At 39.6% G+C, this 22,770-nt stretch overlaps 2 protein-coding genes across 2 annotated transcripts; both read right to left on the bottom strand.

Annotated features, from left to right (window-relative positions):
* Positions 1-904: 904 nt before the first annotated feature.
* LOC139139678 (normal mucosa of esophagus-specific gene 1 protein-like) lies at positions 905-5,376 on the bottom strand. The gene is made up of 5 exons (XM_070708542.1): positions 5,273-5,376; positions 4,426-4,494; positions 4,059-4,147; positions 3,540-3,597; positions 905-2,043 (listed from the first exon to the last, which is right to left on the bottom strand). Exons 2-5 carry the CDS (start codon positions 4,474-4,476, stop codon positions 1,951-1,953), a joined length of 291 nt encoding a protein of 96 aa, XP_070564643.1. The 5' UTR covers positions 4,477-4,494; positions 5,273-5,376; the 3' UTR covers positions 905-1,950.
* A 5,162-nt stretch (positions 5,377-10,538) lies between these two features.
* On the bottom strand, positions 10,539-21,718 carry LOC139139677 (5-hydroxytryptamine receptor 1A-like). The gene is made up of 2 exons (XM_070708541.1): positions 21,447-21,718; positions 10,539-13,749 (listed from the first exon to the last, which is right to left on the bottom strand). The coding sequence occupies exon 2, from the start codon at positions 12,774-12,776 to the stop codon at positions 11,673-11,675; it is 1,104 nt and encodes a 367-aa protein (XP_070564642.1). The 5' UTR covers positions 12,777-13,749; positions 21,447-21,718; the 3' UTR covers positions 10,539-11,672.
* Positions 21,719-22,770: the final 1,052 nt, after the last annotated feature.

Here is a 22,770-nt window from a genome sequence, read left to right as displayed (position 1 = left end):
TTGTTGTCAATGATTTGCCAGTGTTTCGTTCCGTTCTCCGTCAGGGCAGTTGGCATGGCAATCGACCTTTGCCGTTGGGGAGGCACCGCGGAGCAGTGGTTAGGGTACTGATGGTGAGTTCGAGACCCGATAAGCCCAGAGTAACGGACCCACTGTCGAAGGATGGTGAGTTTGAGACTCCAGCACGGTGTTGTGCTCCTGAGCAAGGCACTTTACTCCTCATTGCTCCATTGTGTAGTGGGTTATGTGAGTAGTGGGTCCTCATCAGTGTAATTTTGCGTTCGACTGTTGGATGTTTGATTGAATAAAAAAAAAACATATTTATACATCAACTTTACCCGAATACCACAGCTTCCCTCGGAAAACCATACCAGAGACACGCTCAACTATTCAGCTATTTATATACACCTCATACCACCTGACCCATCCAGCTCTCTTCCTCCAATAGAATAGACTACAGTGGCGATGGCTACTAATTTGAAAAATAAAATATGACACGAAAACAATATAAACTGGGGAAGGGATATGAACATGGGTTTCCATTTCTTTCTATTGTTGTATTTTTACTGTAAATTGTATATTTTACGCCAGCTTTTCTTTTTGCTCGTCGTGTAGTGTGTTGTGGGGGACTGACTTTAAATAGGTGATTTGTACCTGTTTTGGTCACCCAATCCTATGTAGACACTTTTTACGATTTACGTTGGATGAATCTTAATAAATAAAAAATAAATAAACAAGTTTAGCGTCGTAGGGTTTAAATAGGGTGGGTCGGGTTACCGGAAACACGTATTTGTATGTGGCCTATTAAACTTTTACATAGTTAATTTTATGATAGATATATGACACCGACACCTATCATTATGTGTTGTTCAATTGATACTTTATTCATTTACCTGGTCCCATCCTTAAAATATACATATATACGAGAATAATTTCGATGAATGGTTTCGTAATTATAATTTAATAATATTTTCCATGATCAGTGACAATTATCATGTTGATCTTTTCTCTCCGTTAATTCCCCTAACAATTCCCAAATGTAACCATAATGTACAAATGAGCTAAGACACTCTTTTCTTGCAGAGTATGTGGTTATCACACCGCAAGTTAATGTTTTCCTCCGAGACATTGGCAGGATGTGATTAGCACACACTAGTTCCTAATCATCGCCTTCCTGTGGCATAAAATAGCCTACGCACGATCCTTTTAACAAAGGACCGTGGCCTACCTGAGACCGAGTGTTTTGATCGCTTCGAAATTCTAGACTGATTGACATTGTACATCTTTAAGTTGCACAAAGGTTTATTATATGAATGCCAGATTACTCAGTTGGTTCGCATTCCGTGCAACATACGGAGACTGTGATACTTTCTGAATGAAACTCTCTTAAAATATCAAGAAAAAACACCAGGGGTCATCTAGCAAAGTTAGGTACTAGAGAAACAAGTTACCTAAAATTTACTTATGTTTGGAATTCAAAACGGCCGCCATCCCTGTGTTAACTCTATGGAGAAAACATACATTTCCGATTTTCGAAAAACTAAAATGGTAAAATTTTTCTAACACCAAGAGCCTTAAACTGAGCCCCAAACAAGTGGTAGATCAGAAAAGAATCGTAAAAAATTGAGAGTTTGAATATCTGTCCCCGAGCTGCATTCTGCCTTAATGAGCTTGAAGCAACATGACCATGTTGCTCAGTGATAAAGATATGCTGTTGAACAACTGCCTTGCTAAATTAGCCCTATATTCATACATAATTCACTATACAGATCGGAAAGAACTAAAACCCTGAATGCCCACGGGTGCACGGCGAAGTCTCTGTATCATCGAAAACACAAACAAGTACAGTCAAAACTAGAAATTCACCATGGAAATGACCATGACACTTTGGTATCAAGCAGTTTTATTTCATTATGCTGACGGACATCGCCATAAGGTGCAAAGTTGTGATTAAGCACGCTTCGGCGCATAGGCTGCGCTAATCTCTTGACGTAGTTTCACGATCTCCATGTTTGGCTCGTACTTTTGAGTCACTGTTATGAACTGAAAGATAAAAATAAACATCAAGCTAGAATAAGTTTGATTTGTGGAGAGGATAAGGAGAGAGAGGGGGATAGAGACAGACAGATAGACAGAGAGAGGGGCGAGAAAGGCTGACAGACGGACAGACAAAACGACAGGCGGACACGACAGGCTGAAAGGCAGAGGCTGTATAATACAGGAGACAGACATAATCTTTGACGTCTGTAACATAAATGTCAAGTCCCATAATGCAATACAAGTCTGAAATAAGTTCACCAAAAATTTGGAAGGATATCACAAAAAGATGATATATTAAAATAATTTCCTAAACATAAGATTTGAGGGTGGAAAAGAAACTCATGCTCACCCAGAAAGGAGATTCTTTTATCGGGGCGCAATGGGATACATTTTATGAATCTGAAAAAATATCAAAAAGTTGAAATCGATAGATGTCACTCCCTCAACATGAAACTTGTAATCGGTCACGTCAACATTTTTACATACACTGGATTTGTTTACATACTTGCTATAGTTTCTTAAAATAACCACAGAGACTGTTTAAAACCCCATGCCGTTGATAAAAGATAGTTTAAATCATGTCTTTTCCGGTCGTTCACAGGAGATCTAGGTACAAAGTTTGGTGAAAGACTACTTCAGGCTGTTTCGTTTCACTTATGTGACTGTATCGATGTAATGTGGAACTACTTTCTTTTGAAAAGAGGACATCCTTCAAATTGCAGGATTGTGCTTTTTCCTATTTATCTAAACCATATTCATGTCGCATAATGTTTGGTTTCTTACCATAAATAAACAAAGTGGTGAATTATCACCAAGGTATATATATAAGACTTTTGCTCAACCTTTCCACACCGAAACTTTCAACTCTTCTCTTACTAAATCAAGAATATGAATGAGGGTCACCGTACAAAATTTGGTACTAGAGAAACAAACATTGACTGATATTTGAAATTCAAAGTGGTTGTTAACTTTAGTGGGGAAAATAAGACGGTAGATTTTCAAAAAATCTAAGACAGTTAAAGTTTTCTTTCTCGAAGAGCCCTAAAATGACACCCCCATAAGCGATGGACCAGATACGTATTGGGAAATTGTCAGAGTCCGAATATCTGTCCCCTACGCGCATTGCGCCTTTGAGGTAGAACGCGCCTCGGGGACAGCTATTCGGACTCTCAAACTTTTACAATTCTTTTCTGATCTACCACTTGTGGAGGTTCATTTTAAAGCTCTTGGTGCAAGAAAACTTTTCACCGGCTTAGTTTTTCGAAATTCGAAATTTTTTTTTCCTCCATAGAGTTAACCTAGGGATGGCGGCCATTTTGAATTTTAAAAATCCTTAAGTCTTGGGTTATTTGATTCTCCAGTACCAAAATTTGCACGGTGACCCCCGATTTTTATTGTTGATTTTGAAAAAGAATGGTTGAAAGATTCCTTGAGGAAAGTTTTAGCAAAAGTTTAAGTATTTCACTTTCGAGGAGCATACTACCTTAATGGAATCCTACCTTTTGCCGTCTTGTCGGATCTACAGCGTCCCAAGGAGCAGACAAGTTTTTGATCCACCTGAGAGGTCAAAATGGGAAAAATAATGACAAAAGAATTAATGAATTTTAGTTTGGTACAAATGTCGACATTGAGCACGGTGCATGATGGGATTACGGGTGTCGCATACAGGGCATACAGCGCCTACCGTAGTCGTTTTGTATTTTCACTGTTTACTCAAAGACTAACATAGTTTCTCCTTAACGACACTACCACATCTATCGGAAGAACGTAATGAGACTTTAAACTTTCTTGACGACACATACATTTTTGTACGCTCTTGAAATTTCAAGCATCTAGCACCATTCCGATACTACAGATCCGATATGTCAATCCATCAGATTGTTACTGTACGATACCGTCGTTCGCGTTCTCAAGCCCGCGGCACGTTGCACAGCGCGCGCGCACACACACACACAAATAAATAAGAGAGTCAACAACTGTTTTATGAAACAATTATTCATAAGACAAGCGTTACTCACGAAACTTCTGACTTGTGTGTTGCCATGTAGAAGACGTAGCTAGCGGACATGCAAGCCACACCACTTGTCAGAATAACGACAGGAATCAACTACAAAAAAAGTAAACGAAACAAAACAACAAATACACATAGCCTAATGACATTTACGTCAAGACAACACGAAAACAAGACGGCGACGTCGCTTGTAACTATGAAACTGTGAAAACTTTTCGAAGATAACTTTCTTTTACCCTCATTTTGACAAAAGTTGACTGATCAATTACGTCATCGTGATCATGGGATCGTTCGTACTTGTAAGTTGTGTGAATTCAGCACCGTGTATCTAAACTCTACGTTATCATTGGACTGTGGCAGCTATTTTTACTCACCTCAAAATGAGTTTTCAAAAACTTCAGACTAATGAGACGTGAGAAAGTCATGGCTCTTGCTCTGATGAACTATGTGTATAAAAGCACGATAAATATTGATTTGAAATGAGAGAGTGAATATAGGGCAAATTTAGACAGAAAAATTTGAATATTTAGCCGTCGTTGATGTGCCCTTTTGGAATTTTATAACACGATAGAAAAAAGGAGTCTTCATTTTCAGGTTTTTGTTCAGTACAAGATTTTTACATGTGATGTATGTGACATATATGAAAAAAGCAAATGTCAGAAATGTTCTCTCACATTGATAAGCATTGTCATCTGCGTGAAATCGCGACGTCTATATTTCATAACCCCATCGGCTGTATCTTTTTGCACTTTTTTACATACCAAAAATATACCACCAACTCTTCGGAGAGATGTTTTGGATTCCAATTGTGATGGTTTTGGTCGATTAAATTCAGCTGCTTACGTGTGTATTTGCGGCGACCATATTTTAGTTGCAACTCAAAAATGATTTAGTCCTTAAAATCAAAGTCAAAGTCAAAATCGTGCGTTCGTTGCCAAGTTCGGAAAATGTTCTGCGGTCGCACTTGATTTTCGCATTGTTACATATTATTGTATTTCATCTCATTGCATACATCCTATCGAAAGTTATGCAATAATGATACAGCTCTGTGGATGGGGCCTCAAAATCAAAGAATATAGTCACATTTCACTATTTTCACGTGTTCAGCATTCTTTGTTACACATAGATTCCATGCCGTCAAATCTGTATGTTTTCGGTAAATTTCTTTCATTTAAATTATCTGTACAACTCGCTTTCTATTCACATGCTACCCTGACGAACCTGTTCAGAGTGAAACTTCTCCAGCAGTTAACTTTCTTCGCCTCTTTCTCCGATATCCTCTAGAATAGTCAGGTTCAAGTACACTACTGCGTGCGACCTTTGAGAATGTTACGTCGAACAAGCGAACAAAGTGTTTATCCTCGTTCCCGAAGTAAATTCGTAAGTGATAAACGGCGAGAACGAGGCTGTAGTACTGCGCGCGATGGAACTCATCAAAGTGAATGCAACTGCACTATATTGCCGCCGGTAAGTTATCTTCTAGTTCGACAGAAGTGTGATAAAAACACTTGATAACAAAAATTTAATGGACTGAATTTAAAGTACTTGGCAACACAAAATTCGCTTTACTTTAAATAGCTCAGCCTGAAAGGAAGGTTACCTAATTTGCATATAACATTTTAATAATTATGTTCAAATGGAAACATTGCCCTCTCATAATTAATGAGATTAATATATCTTATTTAGGTTATCAATACCTTATTCACCAACGGCTTTAATATTCAGCTTTTGTGATTTTATCACACAACAAATTAGAAAAGTATAATTAAAAAGTTGCGTCAGGTCAGCGCGCGAATGACTTGCAAGCCTTCGTTATGACCATTTTAAGAAAAAAACTTAAAATTTGGGCAGTAAATGTTACTTCCTTTCTTCATCATCCGAGCTTATTTTTATCTTTAAAACTTACAATATACTTGGTCATAGACGAATACATGTAACTGAAGCATTGTGACAACTTTCATTCTGAGTTCAACTAGAAACAGATATGGCAATATCTGCCGATGTAGGATATGCTCGTCCCCACATATGAATATTGACCTCGTTCACACAGACAAAGTTGTGTCGCCGCTACACCAACGTAACCTTAACGTCGTTGTCATAAAAGCAATATGAACGTTCAGCGTCGGCCTAGCGGCGATCTAATTTTGTCCCGATCGAGAGGGAATCTAGGGTCAACTTCGAATCCAAGTCGGCCAAGATTTCCGTGTGTGGACCCTTAACGCTGACCCTGGTCCCAGATGAGCGCCAAGTTTGATCATTGACCTTTTTAAGGGTCTAAGCTTATGGTTAAATAGTCAAGTTCACATTTACTGGAAGTATTCAGTTCAGTTTTATTATCCTTTGTTCAGTCAGAACGACATTTCCCACCAAGTTCCACTCCGCAAACGAGACCATGTCGCCGTGGCTGTAAAAAAGAGATGGTAGAACTGAGAGACACACATTTCTACAACGTCGTTAGAACGAAATGTACACTCAGTAAACATGTGCCTAAGTTGTCTCCGATGGTTAAACATGGAGGTACCAAAAGAGTACCTCCATGGGTTAAAATAGTTAGTAGCGGTCGTATTTGCCCTTCTTGTGCGTAAAACGCGTACGAAAAGCACGAACAGTACAAACATCGTGATGTTACACAAGCCCGCTTTTTTGAACTTTGAAAGGTCGGAAGTCACAGACCGGCGTATTTTTTCGTTCAATAATATCTGAATGGAAACTAAATTGAATCGTTGGTCCGGTGCTACGTCGGACCTGGCCCTGGCCAAATTTGCCTGTGTGAACAAGGTTATTAAGTCAATTAAATTTGTTTTGAAATTCATAGAATATCCTTGTAAACTGATAACATGTGCATTATTGCAGTCAAGGTCATTCAATCGCCTTCATTTGCTCGACACAACTGTGGCCGCACATCTAATGATCTACTTCCTCAATAATTGTATTCATTTATGCTAAGTATAATAATGAGCATTGTTCGAGTATGCAAATCAACTTATATGGAGTCATCATCAATGGGGAATATTGATTGGCCTAAAATATTTGACAATTCCCCTTTCAATCATGAGATTTTTCTGTAATTCCCCATGTAGCTCTTTCATTTTGTGAGTGACTAACTAATTTTTTTTTCGTCCCTGGCAGTAGATAATGGCCGCTCCCCGAAGTCATTATTTTGCGGTAAATTGTCGCACCATGCATGCTTTTCACATACGTATAATAATTACACGCTGATTGGATCTTCAGACCAACTTGAACATGTACCAGAAAATATGCCCTAAGGGGCGTTATTATTTGTGGCTTACTATTTTTTTGTCATTGATCAATACAACTGGTACATACAAGCAGATTCATCGGTGCACAAATATTACCCAGAAACTTAGCCTGGAGCCCAGTCTCCGCTTGTGGCCTTCGTCCTTCGTGGTCGGAGGAACGGAGACCAAGTCGAAGAAATAGAGTTTAGGATACCAGACACTAAGCGTGGCACAGAGTGTTACGGCGAAGGTTGACCTCTTTGTAATGACACATCGCCGGCCCGTATGTCACGTTCACACAATCAACAATGACGCTGGCCACTTCTCTGGCTGATTAAAGCTCTTTCTGGTACCGACGCTAAGTGTCTCCTTAAATCTTGTCCGATGTTCTTGAAGGAGAAAGGATGACAGACGGATGATTAAAAAATCAAACAGCAAACGGAAAGGAAATGTTTGTATGAGAGATACCAGACCGTGGTTTATGTGGATCTCAGGGCTGTGTAACGGACTCGTTTCGCTCAGAGTTTGCCGATACACGTTTGTCTTGCGGACCGCATATATTTTGTCAAATGAAGATTTTCTCTTTTGGTACCAAATGTACACAACATTGTTGTGAATATCTTTAAAAAGTCTAACCATAAGGCAATTAAGAAGTCATGTGCACCCAATTTCCTCGTTTGAAACTCTCACCAGAAGGTAATGAGAGTTAAAGACATAAAAATGTGCGCCATCACACGTTGCAAGATTTCTGGTCGCACTTAGCCACCAGAAGATTAAAAAGTTCGCTAGTAAAGTGAGTGTAATTGATAATTCTCATCAGGTGACTCCTATCTGGCCAGCTTTCATGAACCTGTCAAGAGATGTGTAAATTTTAAAAACCTGCGACTGTTTTTGAATGGTCTTGATGTACTTTCATATCGAGTTTGTGTGAATGTGAACACCCTGACGCCATCGATTTATGCTTCTGCTCTGGCGTACTCGGCCCGGGCATTTTTCAAAATTTACGTTGAAACAACTGTTTTCATGTAATTTGTAACCGTGGAAATTAAGAGTCATTTATAGGCAAAACGTCCATTCATTTTTTTGCCATTTTTATTTGACATCGTTTCTTTCGACTCGACGATGTCAGATTGCGCTTGCCAGACTTACGGGCGGTTGATGCGATTCCAAACGTTTGTCGGTTGTTACCGTTCACGTAAACGCTAATGTGGGTTCAACGATTATGGAGCTGAACCTGTCTCACACCTCAACCGCTTTATGTTTCCTCGACGAAGAGACCGAACGACGACTAGTTTAGATGAATACTTAGCCTTGTAAGCAACTCTGAAGTGGTGTGGGCATTAAATGTAAGGAAAAGTGTTTTTATTCTCTGACGAAATAACAACCGACAGTGATAAAACTAATAAGTGGTACTTTGTTTTATTGTTTTATTTTCATTGAAGTATTTGTAACTGAACTTAGTAACGAGAGGGTTGTTCGCAAATGACGTCATCGTTCACACATTAATATGCAAAAAAGAAATATTTGTCTGTATTTTCAGATTACACTTTTAGAAATTGCGCATGCAAGAATGACGAATATACCACTTTTAGGCGACTGCTAGTGTAACAATGAATAATAAAAGACGCATTTACGGCTCAGACTGCATCTTGTAACGATAGCCACGCATGAACACTGACAGAATTTGTCCGCATTTCAAGCAGCAGTGTCCGATGTCGCGTGCATGCAGCTTATTCAGTAATAAACCTGAAAACGTGAACACAAAATCGTTAGCCTATGGTCATGTAGACTGACAAGTAATGTATTGATTGATGACCCTGGGACATTCTGGCCGATGGCCTTTAGCGATCGATTCAAGCAAATTGTGGCGTCATATCATTGGATATTCTGATCTCTTTTCACACATGTGGGATGGCACTTAGCTCGGCTTGTGCATAGCCACGACTGAGATCTTTCAATAGAGAGACTACACGGAGACACAGTTTGTCAGTAGATCTCGATGCCGTATCTACTTTCCGGGGGTAGGGGATAGATATTGTCGGGGAGTAGGTTTTTTAAAATGCATGATTTTCAAAGTTATCTTGTCATTCTCACAATAGATGTGAATCGTTCAAAGAATTTCTCCAATCGTGAACATCAAAACACGGCATTGTGACAGTAACCATGCTTATCTACAATGACAGTATGTAACCGACCACCTTGAAAAACAGCTAATATTTAATAGAACAGCGTACACTCATCATTCTTTCTTGACCTACGGTTCATCCGGTGTTTGTTGATCTTAGCGATGAACTTGTATACATTTAGTGTCGTTGTCAATACCTCGAAAATTCGTGTATATTGATATTGTGTCTTATAATAGCTTATAACTACCCGACTGCTGTTTCGTCAATGACAATCAAACTAGATGACCGTCATATAGTGTTTGAAAGTTATCCGAAATACAGAGGAGGGGGAAAGGGGGAAATGATATCTCTGTAACGAGGATGGCCGGTAAGTATCGGAAACAAGTGTTATGATAATACTCTCCTAATATAATTTATATTTTCAAGCACTTCGACATGTTTGAACACACTTTTATTGCATTTTCTAAAGCCTATATTCAACACAAAAAATCGAATTATCATTTTAAAAGAAGGTTCACATCAAATCCGTACGAAAGTTCAATGTACTTTTGCAAAATCAACTCGAATTGTCCTTCTTTCATAAATAATCTCGACAAATTCGTTACTTGTAATTACAGAATGCATCTTGGGATGTATGAACAAAGGAATGAATAAACACAAATGAACGCAATGTAATTGGATTGGTTTATGCCTAAGCCACACGCCAGAGAGACAATCGGCATTGCGCATGACAGAACTGCACTGATAGTTCCCTGTAAGAGTTGACTGCAGGTAGCTGGTGGATATGTTTCACACACAGGCGCTCCTTAGCTGGGTCGTCTGCTAAGTAGATCGATTTTCGGATCGATCTATTGATCCCGTAGTCGATATGCCCGCTAGATTGCAGTCGCGGGCATATCGACTACGGGATCAATAGATCGATCCGAAAATCGATCTACTTAGCAGACGACCCAGCTAAGGAGCGTCTGTGGTTTCACACCGTCGTCCGGTCTTCCCGGCTTGGTTTAAGGTCGGCGTTGTGTGGTCTCCCTACCCGAATAGACATCCCCGGCCAGCGAAATTGTTTTCACACCCTGCACGTGATGAACTATGAATCCATAGATAATAAGTTGTAAGAATGACATAAGCTTGGAACACGAACAATTTAGATAGCCTCATATTCTACCGGATGAAAGAGTTCAAACTGAATTTATTAAAAGAGAAAACATTGACAAAGAGACCAGCAGACCACAGACCAATGAGGAAACTAACCAAAACAAAGAAAAAAACCCCATCGATCTGATGTCACTTGACAAGAGAGATTCCTCGGTGCCACAATCATCAGCTACTTGGATCCGGCAAAGGTTATGCTCAACACCAAAATTCATTATTATCTTTCATTCTAACTTTTGGTGCTGTGAATTTTGAACGGTATTTCATTCAGTTCGTTATATATGAGTTTTCTATTTTCCCTCTGATTAAGTCAGCATGGGATAGACTTATACGTTGTTTGAGACAGTGGCAGCAGGCACAGCAAGGACATTCTCTGCCATCCGTACTATGGCAAGATTAATCGCTGGTAACGCCACAAAGTGTTAGATAGATCTTACCTAAAATATCAATACGGCTTTTGTCACCATGATAAGTAGAAAGTTACAGTAATACAGACAAAAAAACAAACAACGTCATGCCATACAAGTGTGACAAATTTTAAGCGCATAATTCATATCAGAGCTACATGACGGCCCAACATGGAAAATAAACAAAAATATGATTAAAATATAATATCGTTGTCAATACACTTCATAAATTGGGTAAATCCAAATACAAACGTTAATGGATAAATGCAAAGAGCACTGAAGCAAGTTACAACTATTGTTTACTTTTTGTTGGCATGTTGGCAAAAATGATAAATAGAACCACTAGCGGTTACAGAGAAACGTTTTAGGCGAATCAACTTCGAACCACGTGCTGAAAAATCACGTGTAGAGAGACGGAGGTATATGAGTCGATCTATATAGGCTATAGATCGACTCGACTAGTGAGTTGTCGGAACAAAATGAGGGAAGTAAACAGTTAAATCAAAACAAAAACACTGAAAACTAACTTCATAAAGAAAACAAGACAAACACGAACAATAAAGTACGTGACATCGACACCTCAACTGTGAACTTGAAGTGTTAGCGCAAGAGCAACCGTAAATTTGCAAACTCCCTTTACATTTTCATCCGTTGAATGCATCGCAAAGGTAATTTTATATTGCTCTGATTTGCGTATCTATAAAATTGCAGTGATGGGTGTGGTGTTACAGAACAGTTTCTTGAATGCTGCCCTGTAGTCCTTGTTGCAGAACGTGTAGATGAGTGGGTTTAACAGGGAGTTGCAGTAGCCCAGCCAAAGTACGAAACTGCTCAACTGGCTTGGCAGCTTCTCGGCACATATCCTGCAGAAAGGAAGAACGGTTGCCTGTATGAAGAATGGGAACCAGCAGATGATAAAGACTCCCATGAGCACACCGAGGGTGACAACCGCTCGCCTCTCGTTGGACGAGTGCACGAGTCCTGATCGGACGCTGGCTGGTCTACTGTCCGCGAATGTCTTGGTGACGTTGTGTAGCGCGATGGCGTCAAGCTCGATGCCCCTTGCGGTACCAGGTGTGGTTCTTGTCCCCCTGAAGGTCTTGTCTGTGTTCCTGTAGGCCTGTGCGCGTGGCACGTATGGCAGCACACGCGTTGCTCTCCTGCGAAACGACGCTCGAGCGATCCTGTAAATTTTGCAATAGCAAACTAGCATTACTGCGAGGGGCAAGTAAAAGGCACCAAAAGTCGAGAAGACGGTGTAACCTAAATCTTGGCTAATAAGGCATTGCTCCGGGTCGCCATGGTTCTGTTCTTCCCGCCAACCGAACAAGGGAGGCAGCGAAATGACGAAAGACAGCAACCAGATCGCAGGCACGAGTGTGAGGTTTATAAGCCGCCTGTTGGCGACGTATGTAGTCTTTTGCGTGATAGAGCAGAATCTGTCGACGGCGATTGCGGCTATGTTAAGAATGGACACCGTGCAACAAGTGACGTCCAGCGAGATCCAGATGTCGCACAGCACTGGGCCGGACGTCCAGCGTGTCTGAAGCTCCCGTTTCAGACTAAGAGGCATGACCAGGACAGACACGAGTACGTCCGAAAACGCCAGCGACAGCAACAACCAGTAGCTGACGTTGGTTCGGAGGTCCCTCGTCGCAAGTATGGTGATGATGACGAGAAAGTTCCCGACTATGGTGGAGAATATTATCAATATCAGAGTCACCGACACTGCCGAGATATAAGTCACCGAATAACCCGCCACTTCAGCGTCCCTCTCGTTTTCGTCGGTGAATGTTTCCATGGCGACGGGATGCAACGCTAAGTTGGGCCACGAAGCAAACTCACTTTCGTGTCACTGTTGTCGGAAGACTGACACTGTCCTATGAAGAAAGCCAGTAGTTTTTCATCAAATGCACAATAAAATACATTGCAAGACATACAGGAATGTGCCCCTGTTCACTTCGTGTCACGTGATTCATTACGTTCAGCGGCAACACAGGTGCATACACAGAAAAAAAAAATCAAAGCATTTGCTACCGTCGAACGAAAACTACCAGAACCCCCGATAATAATAAGTCCGTGTAAATTGCTTATTCTGTCGAATAGAGTTAATTTCGCACACCTGAATTTGTTTAACAGACTTTGAATGCGTCTCAACGCAAGCGAAACTGCATCGAGACTAGAAGAATAGTCCGCTTTTCTGTCAAGTTCAAAGACCCCTCACCAGGCTAGATCCAGGAAGTTCGAATTCATCAAGAAATGGTTTTACTTTCTTATAACCGCTGTTAGAATCATACAATGCCAGCCTTGAAATAAAAATGTTTATCTCTCCGCGATGAGAAAACCGAGGCCATTGCCAGCGTTTCTTCAAACCGATATTGAGTCATACGTTTCTATTATTCAATTTAATATTCCATTCAAATTGCATAAGTTCCTTTCGCAGATTCAACTTCTTGACGCCCGAGTATTTTTTTTTAATCTTCGCGTGCGTGGAAATTGCGCTATGTGATCAGAGCACTGTGGTAGGACAACGCTCACTCTCACGAAGACATAAGAGATGACGTGTTTTTGTTCTATATGTGGTCTTCATTCCCAAAGGTGTCCGTTCGATTCTGTTATCTCATCATAGCGTACCCGATGACGGCTGTTGTGTTTACCCGCTGTTTGCCGACATCTAACATGATACTGAACTTGAAGTCGTTGTTTTTGGTCTCTCTCGTTCGCCTCCCGGTCTCCTCTAGACGAAAAACGTTTTAGGTCACGATGAGCAGTGACTGAAAGAAAAAAAAAGACGGATAAACATTACTTCTCAATAAATGAAACGTTTATGTTCTCTGTTCATATCATGGAAAGCTATAGAATGCTCCGTTTTTGAAATCTTATAATTTTATGACGGTGCATCGTGTTATTGCTACGGTCTAAAATAGTCGATGGCGTCGAAAGATATATACATCCTGTTTCTAGATACCGACCCTTTTTAAATTATCACCGGTTTTCAGGGAACGGGCGATAATAAAACAACCCATATACAAGAAGTAGCTCCTTTCCTCGTACAAAACACGTCGTTGTCTCGCTCGACACCGATAACGTGTGATGAAGTTGTTTTCTGCGTGACTCCGATGTATGCGTTTTATCGCCGTGCATTGAGCGCAACGTGGATATCGTGTACGTCTTTTGGTTACCGTGTAAAGCCCGTCATCAATAGAGATCAAAGTAGAGATCTCCATCGACGGAAAATGTGTCACGAGTCGAAATCTCTGCATTCGTCTGAGGCGAAGTTATAAACGGCACTTTCAGCTTGAACAGTCAGTTTGATCGGTAGCCACGTATTATAGCGCAAAACATTGATGAACATGTTCTTCAGAGATTAAAATGAAATGGTTACCATAGCAATCGAAGTGTTCATCAACGGGTATTTTCCGACACCTCCGTCATTCAAAGCGATTGACATGGAAACCATCCTCGAACTTTATCGAACTTTATTAAGACATTTGTGTATGTAGTTGCAATAATTGTATCCTTTGTGGGCTGGGCCGTTGGGTCTTGGGCTTCTGTCGTGCGGCTTGCGCGATGCCCAACCAAGCATAGCGCAAGCAGCACGACAGAAGCCCAAGCCCCACGACCCGGCCCACCAAGACTACAATTATTGCAGCTACTGTGTATGGTGCTGTCCCTAATAATGACTAAAACTCGAGGAGCAATGTTATCATCATAGGGCCATTAGGTCGCTTGAAAAAGTTGCCTTGTTCTGCCCAAAGCAATTTAGTCAGTTATCATAGGCAAAACAAAGATAAAAGTTACACGGAAATAATCGCAATTATCTGCAATGGACTGCTAGCTGAAAATGAACTTGTTCATGACGTACAGCTGCCAATCAGCCGGTCAGTCAGGTAGCGTAATCAGGGGTAGTTTGATTCAATGGACGTCATATTTACATGGCTGTATAGCCGTAACTTTTGTTAGTCATTTTTTTTTCAAAAATGTGAACGCAAAATAGTGGAGACTACACAGAGTAGGCTAAACAAGAAGCGACTCGTTTTTCCAAGTAAACTATGCACGTTCACGCAAAATGAGCGTAAAACACGAGAAATAAGGCGTCACGAATGAGGTACATCAGAGACTTGACTCGAGTGTTCCCTATGAAGCACACTCAGTCTTGTAAGGGGCAGTCGATAATAAAAGCTGACGCAAAAGGAACATAATTCCTTCGTTTTACTTGAAACCCCCTCCCTCCCCCCCTCAAAACGAAAGTTCTTATGCGAAATCAATTCCGTATTATGATGCCGTTTCTGACAAACCCACACGCACCTCTCCGATCCGCACGCCCATGTAAAAAACCCGGAAGGGCACAATAAACCTCCACTTTACGCGTTTCACTTTTTAAGACAGAACATTTTAATGTCTTTCGCACGTAGGAAAATGTTTCACATACATGTTTCACGTTGAAAAAAATACAAGTTTTTATTTCACATTCATGTCTTTGCTTTCCCCGTATTTTGTGGTCATTCTGTTCTCGATGAACGCTCTCGCTGCAAAGTCGCACTTCGAAAACAATAGAAAACCCTTATGCGATTTTGACGCACACAAAACGAAATGAGCTTTTACCCCTCCCCCCCTAAACGAAAGAATTACGTTTGTCGTGCGTCAGCTTTAATTATCGACGGCCCCTAACTTTAAATAATCTATAAGAAAATAATAACTTACACCATAATCGCGCATGGTTAGGAAAAAAACGTGCAAATTGTTAATTATGTGTCGCGTCATTATTTTGGTCTAGCTGCCATGATTCCCATCGGAATAAACCATGTCTGAATCATAGTTACATTGGCATGGCGCAGGGCTTGTGTCTAAATCAAATAATTTGATTTGTTAAAGCCAAGGTTTATATGTTTACTAGAATGATGGGGCCCTGAACGGTGTTAGTAACTTTTTTAACGTAAGCATTTGACTGACTGAGATGCGTCAAAAATGTCGTCTGGCTAATATTTGAAAACTCTCTATAATTTTGACATTCCAACTGTTCAGCATTGCTTTTCTTTGATCAAGTTTGATTCATTTAAAGGGAAACAGTCGTCGGAATTGCGCCTGTGCGAGTTTCTTGTTTACAAACAATGTATTTCGTGCACGATATCTAGATGCACCTCATCATTATAGCTGCAACATTTAAATTATACGATGTAGATTATGACAGACATGTTTTAACTCTCATAAATTACCATCGTACTTTGGATGCAGTGTTTACATTGGTCGTATGGGTCCCATACGACATTTGAGCGTAGTTTCCTTTAAATTCGATTGGACAGCCTTGCTGTCCTGTGAAAGATAAGGAAGTTTGACGTGATCTGGAATAATTTCATCAAGATCCACTTTCCGATTTTTTGAAGTGGTGCTGTTAAACTTTACAATATTTTGTCATATTATAATGACCTGATAGACAATGAATTTATGGCCGATAGAAAATACCTCTATCGAGAAAGTTGGCGTAATAACGTAAATAAGTACCTCGCTCTGCTTTTGATTATTTCCCTCAAAATACCTCTAAATGAAAATGTGGGTAGTGAATCTGCATCGTTGATAATGAGCAATTATCTTCTGTAAATATTGTGACGCTAGTCGCAACTATGGTAATAAGCTCTGATCATTTATTCATACACTTTGAACTCCTTTATGCATGTTGAGAGTCGATTGACTGCCTATGTTTCAGCAAGCAAAAGAAAAACATTGACAGACAACACCAGAATACACCAAAAAGTACATCAACAACATAACGATTCCAACACGTTTACAGAAAGCTTACTTATCTTTCAGATAATGATCATTTTGCCCTAGATTTCCAGCGAGACTATTTTCCACCGCTAAACCCCACATGAAATCTACGATTACCGTTTAATCGGCCTAGCAAAGACTACCATGATCGAGAATGCTGAAAAAAACCCAGTGAGGTGCAAATCTTCTTGGAACGCTCCTGATGAAGCCTAGGCTACGCTTCTTTCAAGAAAAATAAAGGTAAACGATACCGAGGATAATTTTATGATAACACCTAAATACGAAAATGTTGAACATTGTGAAACTGTGAAATTTACCACCCACGTTTATAATTATACTGACCCTCATACTCGGCAAACAAGCGTTATCGGGCAACCACAGGCTTGGCCACGTAACCGTGATCATCGCAAAACTCGGTATATTTGGCCACAGGGGAGAAAGAAGAAAGGCTGTTTATCCATGGACAATGCTTTAAAGGTTGTCATGACCGTGTTACACAACATGGACATGCGCAATTTCCTCCATGTCGTCGTGATCATAGCGGAGGTCGTTTTGTAATATTCCATCTTAACCCAACAGAGAATGTTAACAAAGTAAACACGCTATAGAAAATGAGAATTAGTTTGACGGCTGTCTTTGCTCATTATATGCTAGATCCGACACTTGCGCACTTGATTGAGATTTCCGCAGGAAAGGCAATGGATTCTAAAAAGTTCATATCGTTCATAACCACATGGTAAGCTGCAATACTTAAAATATGTGATTTAAAATGACATCTTCAAGAATACCAAATAAATGCTCCAACTTGCATTGTGCAGAAGGGAGTATTATTTAGCCCAAATTCGTCCAAAAAAGAAAAACCTTGAAGTCGAATTCAGCTGCGAGTGCAATACTAGTAACATGGTTCTATCAGAAAGAATTTATTGTGACATCGCGGTCGAGAATGAATTTCTAATATCGGTAGATGTTACGTAATTTGTTTCTCCAAAACAAAACTACACCTCTGATTTTTGTTCTTGATTTGGTAAGAGAATGGTCGATATTTTCATTGAGGAAAGTTTTAGCAAACGTTTTGAGGAGCGTACTACTTAAAGGTATACTGTCACCTGTTCCAATTTTGCAACAGTTACCACAGTTACCTACAGATTTTAAGCGGGTGGCCGCTTTTTAAAAACAGCGCCCTCAGATGGGCATTTTTAATACCAAAGAACCCCCCTTTGACCATATATGGACATATTTAGATTACAGGTGACTGTATACCTTTAAACCAGTGAGAAAAAGAAACGAAACTGACGGCAAGAGATGTCGATATCACGAATGAAATTGTCGCTGACAAATATTCAAGGCTAGTTCCGTATGTGTAAATTTTTCACTATGGAAACGCACTTTCATAAGTGGAACAGGCCGGGTGGTTATAAAGATGTCATTAAATTCTAACTTCTATTCATACAATCTCTCATAAACTCTCATTTTGTGGCTGGATAATAAAAGGCTGAGGAATTCTATAATTTATTCTGCAAAGTAAGGACAAGTTTTCCGCGCTAACACGCACGTTTGGGCTGAAAATAGAAAGTAGATTAATATAACGTGGGTTGAGTTTGCTGTCACTTCCGCGCCACACCATGATATCAAAATAGTTCACTTTACTGAGAAAAGACAAACACGAATGCGGGTTGAGAGCTCTGCTGACTGAATCCCTTATCAAAAGTGGATTGGAAAGGACCGGGCTGTTCGCTGATAACCATGGCAGTGTGGCGCTGAAATGGAAGGATGAGAATTCGTTGCAGCTGGTTGATAACTAATTGTTTCTACAAGTACGACATACGAAAGATAAACTCTGCATGGCTCGCATTAATCGATCTTTTTTCCCATTCTCCGGTACTAACTTTACTCGTTATTTCGGAGGCACCGCAAAACTAATTGAGCCTCGCGTTGATTGGCTCAAGACAAAATGATATAAGGGCAAAAGAAAACCACCCTTGCACGATGGAAAGTTGAAATGTCTCAACGAGAAGAGTTCCAACAATAGCCTACGCAAAACCGAGAAATTTTATCGAAAACACGACTTTGACGATAAAAAGTATTTGACAAATATTGATTTATGCTTATCTACAAAAACTGGACGGACATAGATCACAGGCTGCGGCGGTCAAGGAAGTCAATGAGAAGGAAAATTTGAGAGCTGCTTAAAAGTCTGGGGAGCTGAAGAAGTTACATATAGAAGAGAAAGCGGACCGCGCCTGCAAAACTGAGCTAGCCAGTGTTATTTTCCGTTGATTGTATATGAAACGAAGCATCTTTCATGCAGTGCATACACTGTAATGAACGCATTTAGGAGTAAATCAGGGGACAATATGTTCCCATTAGCCAAGTATGAGTGTTTATAAATAGACACGCTGCTTCAAACCCTTTATCATCTTCTATAAAAACAAAACCGTGGATGTCTAAATTGTCACTGGTTTTTACAACTGAATGTGACAAAGTAGCACAGCAAGGGCAGAGTTGAAAAACCTCATAGGTTTGTCAAAGATCACACGACCAAATTATTGATATTTCCATGCCAACAGGAGAATCTGTTATTCTATTAAGTCCACAACCGCATGGTATATGAGGACTGAGTAGATTTGGGAAATATTACTAAGCAAGGACTTGATTTTGAACATTGGATTACATTGGCTCGTTACCACCAAATTAAGTTTGTTGTGCTGAAGAAATCGCAGTCTCTTTATCTTAAATTGACCACACATGGGGCGATCTTTCTAACCTCATTTCACATGAACTCTTAACTGTAATTTCTCGCTGCTTGCACAACACTTTTGTAAAAAACAATGAAATACCTCTTCGCAACTTCATACCATAATGTGTTTTCAGACGATATTAAAGGAAATCGTTAATGAATATACTGTTACATTCAAAACGGTTGTTGAAAACAATTTAATTATGAATTAATAATCTATTAAATCGATTTGAATTAATTGAAATAACTAGTCTGGAAAAGTGTTTTGGAAGATTCAAAATTGAAAATAACTGTTTCAGCGGAAAGCTAATTATGCATTGTAGGGGTGTGGCAAATTTATTCAAAATATATTTGCATCGAAACTTTTAAAATACACGGAGCCTTCGTGCTAGTTTCAGTCTTTTAAGGGGACAAAGTCGCTCTTTTTGACCTTTTTTGTATTATCAAGAACGCATGGCATGATTGCGTAAAGTCACCCAGTGTACAAATAAAAGATGGCCACTAACTGAAGAAGTGTCAAAAATTAGCGATACCCCTTAGCTGATGATTTCGTCTGTGACTCCAAACAAAATTAATTTTTCCTATTGCGACTCGCTTTCCTATTACAAATAAAAATTGCCACAATGCAAGAGAAAGCTGCTGTCCTTATTTATATGGAAGGCACTGAAATAACCATTTGAGTGCTGTAATTGTTCCCACCAAAATTTTATTGGAACATTTTTACCAATTTTTATGAATTTTTCTGTAATTTTTTGATAATTTTGGACCAAATGGACACCACATTTCATTGGGTACAGTTTGTTATCAAAATTTTGACAAAAATCTGAAAAAAATTGACTGGAGTATACTTTCTAAAGGTGACAAAAATTGACTTTGGCGCTCAAAGGGTTAATATGTCATTACAAAAGCTTGCATAAGATCCACACTTTACTTGACAATGTATGTTCAGCCACGTGTAGTAACAGTTGTGCACGGAACTGTTTTTTTTTTTCTGAACAGACCGTACCAGTATTTCAGCATGTTGCAAAGAAGTCAAACAAAGTACTTTTCATATCCAACAAAATTAATTAAAAAGGCTCAAAAGCGCGGTTTTGTCCCCTTAACGTTGGTGACTACGAGAATAGTATCATTTTCTTCATAATTACATACGTTGTAGGCAAAATAGTGAGTAGATAAAAATGCGATGACAAACCAGATTATAATGCAGTTGTCTGTAAATTGTAACTTTTACCACAAGTTTGCTCCTTCATTGAAACTGTCATGATAAACATTACGAACAAGGATTAATTTCAAAAATGGCTATTCCGTTCTTTCCTATTCAGATAATTCACGTAGAAATATACTTTTCCCTTGGACTTTACCCAGCTCACATTGCTTTTATGACAAATTTCAGTCTCCAAACAGTAGAAAGGGGCTTATAATCGAAGCATTCTCCTCTCCCGCTTTGAGCAATAATATCCACTGCAAATGGCTTTCATGTGTATGAAACACTCGACAATATTAGAATGACATTTTACTCACATTTCTAAATATAAGTCAATAGAATTGGCTGTAAGTGCACCAGCCATATATGTCAAACACTCAATTATTATTCTGATCAATATCAGCGTTGATTTTGTCATTGTTTCAAACCTTGAGACGCTTCAGCCTTTCCGTGTTTTAGAATTCGAAAACATATATGCCAACATCGCTAATAAATGCTCGCCTCTACAGGACCCTTTCTGAATGGGTTAAAACACTTAATAAATAAGACACGAAACTCGGCTTTTCTCCTTTGTTCACAAAATATTTAGTTTCAAAATATTTAGCTTCACTTGAATTCGTCATGTGCAAGAAAAGTGAAGGAATTATAGTACGAATAAGCATGCCTTCCATTGATCGTGAATTGCCTAGCTTTGATATGGATGCATATATAAAAGAAATTACTGTAGATTAATCTGTTGACGGAATTCGCAGCACACGACTTACCTCGAATTTTGTGTCCTGTTTATTGACTGCTAATTCAAATATCAATGTGGGACGACTTCTTTTCTTCTGTGTTGGGGTTTCCTTTGGTTGACAGCGAAGGCCAGTTCACCGAATCCACAAAAATTGATGTTCACTATTTGATCGGTCTTTTCGGTCTTTACAATTGCATATACCAGGTGTGAACCATACCTTTCAAAGCTTCATGAATCTTAGTCCAGTTGCTGACTATTTCTCGTTTCTCTCTGGCTTTACTGAGACTACCTAATTGAACCTATAGGTATAGATGACCGCAGCGTGGTTGCCATGGCAAACATTTGGCGCATGCGCTTCAGTTGCTAGTTGCTTTGATTCAGAACATGAATAAGATGATGAGAGAGAGAGAGAGAGAGAGAGAGAGAGAGAGAGAGAGAGAGAGAGAGAGAGAGAGAGAGAGAGAGAGAGAGAGAGAGACAGACAGACAGACAGACAGACAGACAGACAGAGACAGAAACAGAAACAGAGACAGAGAGAGTTTTTGCCATATTATCATTGTTGTTGAAATTGAAGAGAACATTTTTATGATTTCAGTACTTGTGCGATTCGTCTTGAATATAAATGCGTAGAGTATTGGCCTGGAGATACAGGGCATCAGGGCGGCAATAAATGTTATGATAAATTTTGTGTGTCTCTTAACCCTGTTCGTGTAGTTTATCATCTTTAATATTTTAAAAACATTTAGCAAACTTTTAGCTCACCATAGATGCACTAAAATCATACGCAAAAAATGCAACGTGCACACATGTGGATTCGATTAGATCCGGCAAACGTCATTGAAACTCAAGAAAATTTATTCTTGGAAAAATCAAAAACATTTGTCTCTTGATACATTTAAATTAAAGCTTATGACAATGCCAGAGTTTGTATATATGACTCTACATTAAAACGCCTTTCTCACATTGTGTAGAGGGCGCTCTCTGTTTACGTATCCGTTAGAGTGTCTGATCACTTTTTCTACTCCTTTTCATAAGTCTAGTGCCCTCCTGTGGCCACTGTGAAATTGAAGTCAAAGGGAGGCCACTGGGGAAAACCCTCCAGCCACTGCCCAGGGTTTTCCCCAGTGGCCTCGCTTTGACTTCAAATTCACAGTGACCACAGGAGGGCGCTAGACTTATGAAAAGAGTCTATTGTAACACGTTATTTGTCATCACATATACCCAGAAATGTTAGATGCGAAGTAAGAATAACCCGTTACCGTGTTCTTCTGAAAATGTCATGGTTAGCCTGAGTCTATACGTTCCTGCATAGTCAGAAAATTTTCGAATATTATCAATAAGTTGATAAATAC

This window comes from Ptychodera flava, chromosome 9, assembly GCF_041260155.1.
Source record: "Ptychodera flava strain L36383 chromosome 9, AS_Pfla_20210202, whole genome shotgun sequence".
NCBI classification, from domain to species: Eukaryota; Metazoa; Hemichordata; class Enteropneusta; family Ptychoderidae; genus Ptychodera; species Ptychodera flava.
Note: the sequence above shows the minus strand (reverse complement) of the source record. Positions and strands in the feature narration are given on the sequence as shown.

Excerpts from the sequence above, each read along its gene's own strand:
- LOC139139678 (XM_070708542.1), bottom strand. The coding sequence starts at position 4,476 with ATGACTTTCTCACGTCTCATTAGTCTGAAGTTTTTGAAAACTCATTTT. Across the intron at positions 4,148-4,425 it reads TTTTGAAAACTCATTTTGAG|TTGATTCCTGTCGTTATTCT; the intron begins GTGAGTAAAAAT and ends CTTTTTTTGTAG. Across the intron at positions 3,598-4,058 it reads ACACACAAGTCAGAAGTTTC|GTGGATCAAAAACTTGTCTG; the intron begins GTGAGTAACGCT and ends TTGACCTCTCAG.
- LOC139139677 (XM_070708541.1), bottom strand. The coding sequence starts at position 12,776 with ATGGAAACATTCACCGACGAAAACGAGAGGGACGCTGAAGTGGCGGGT.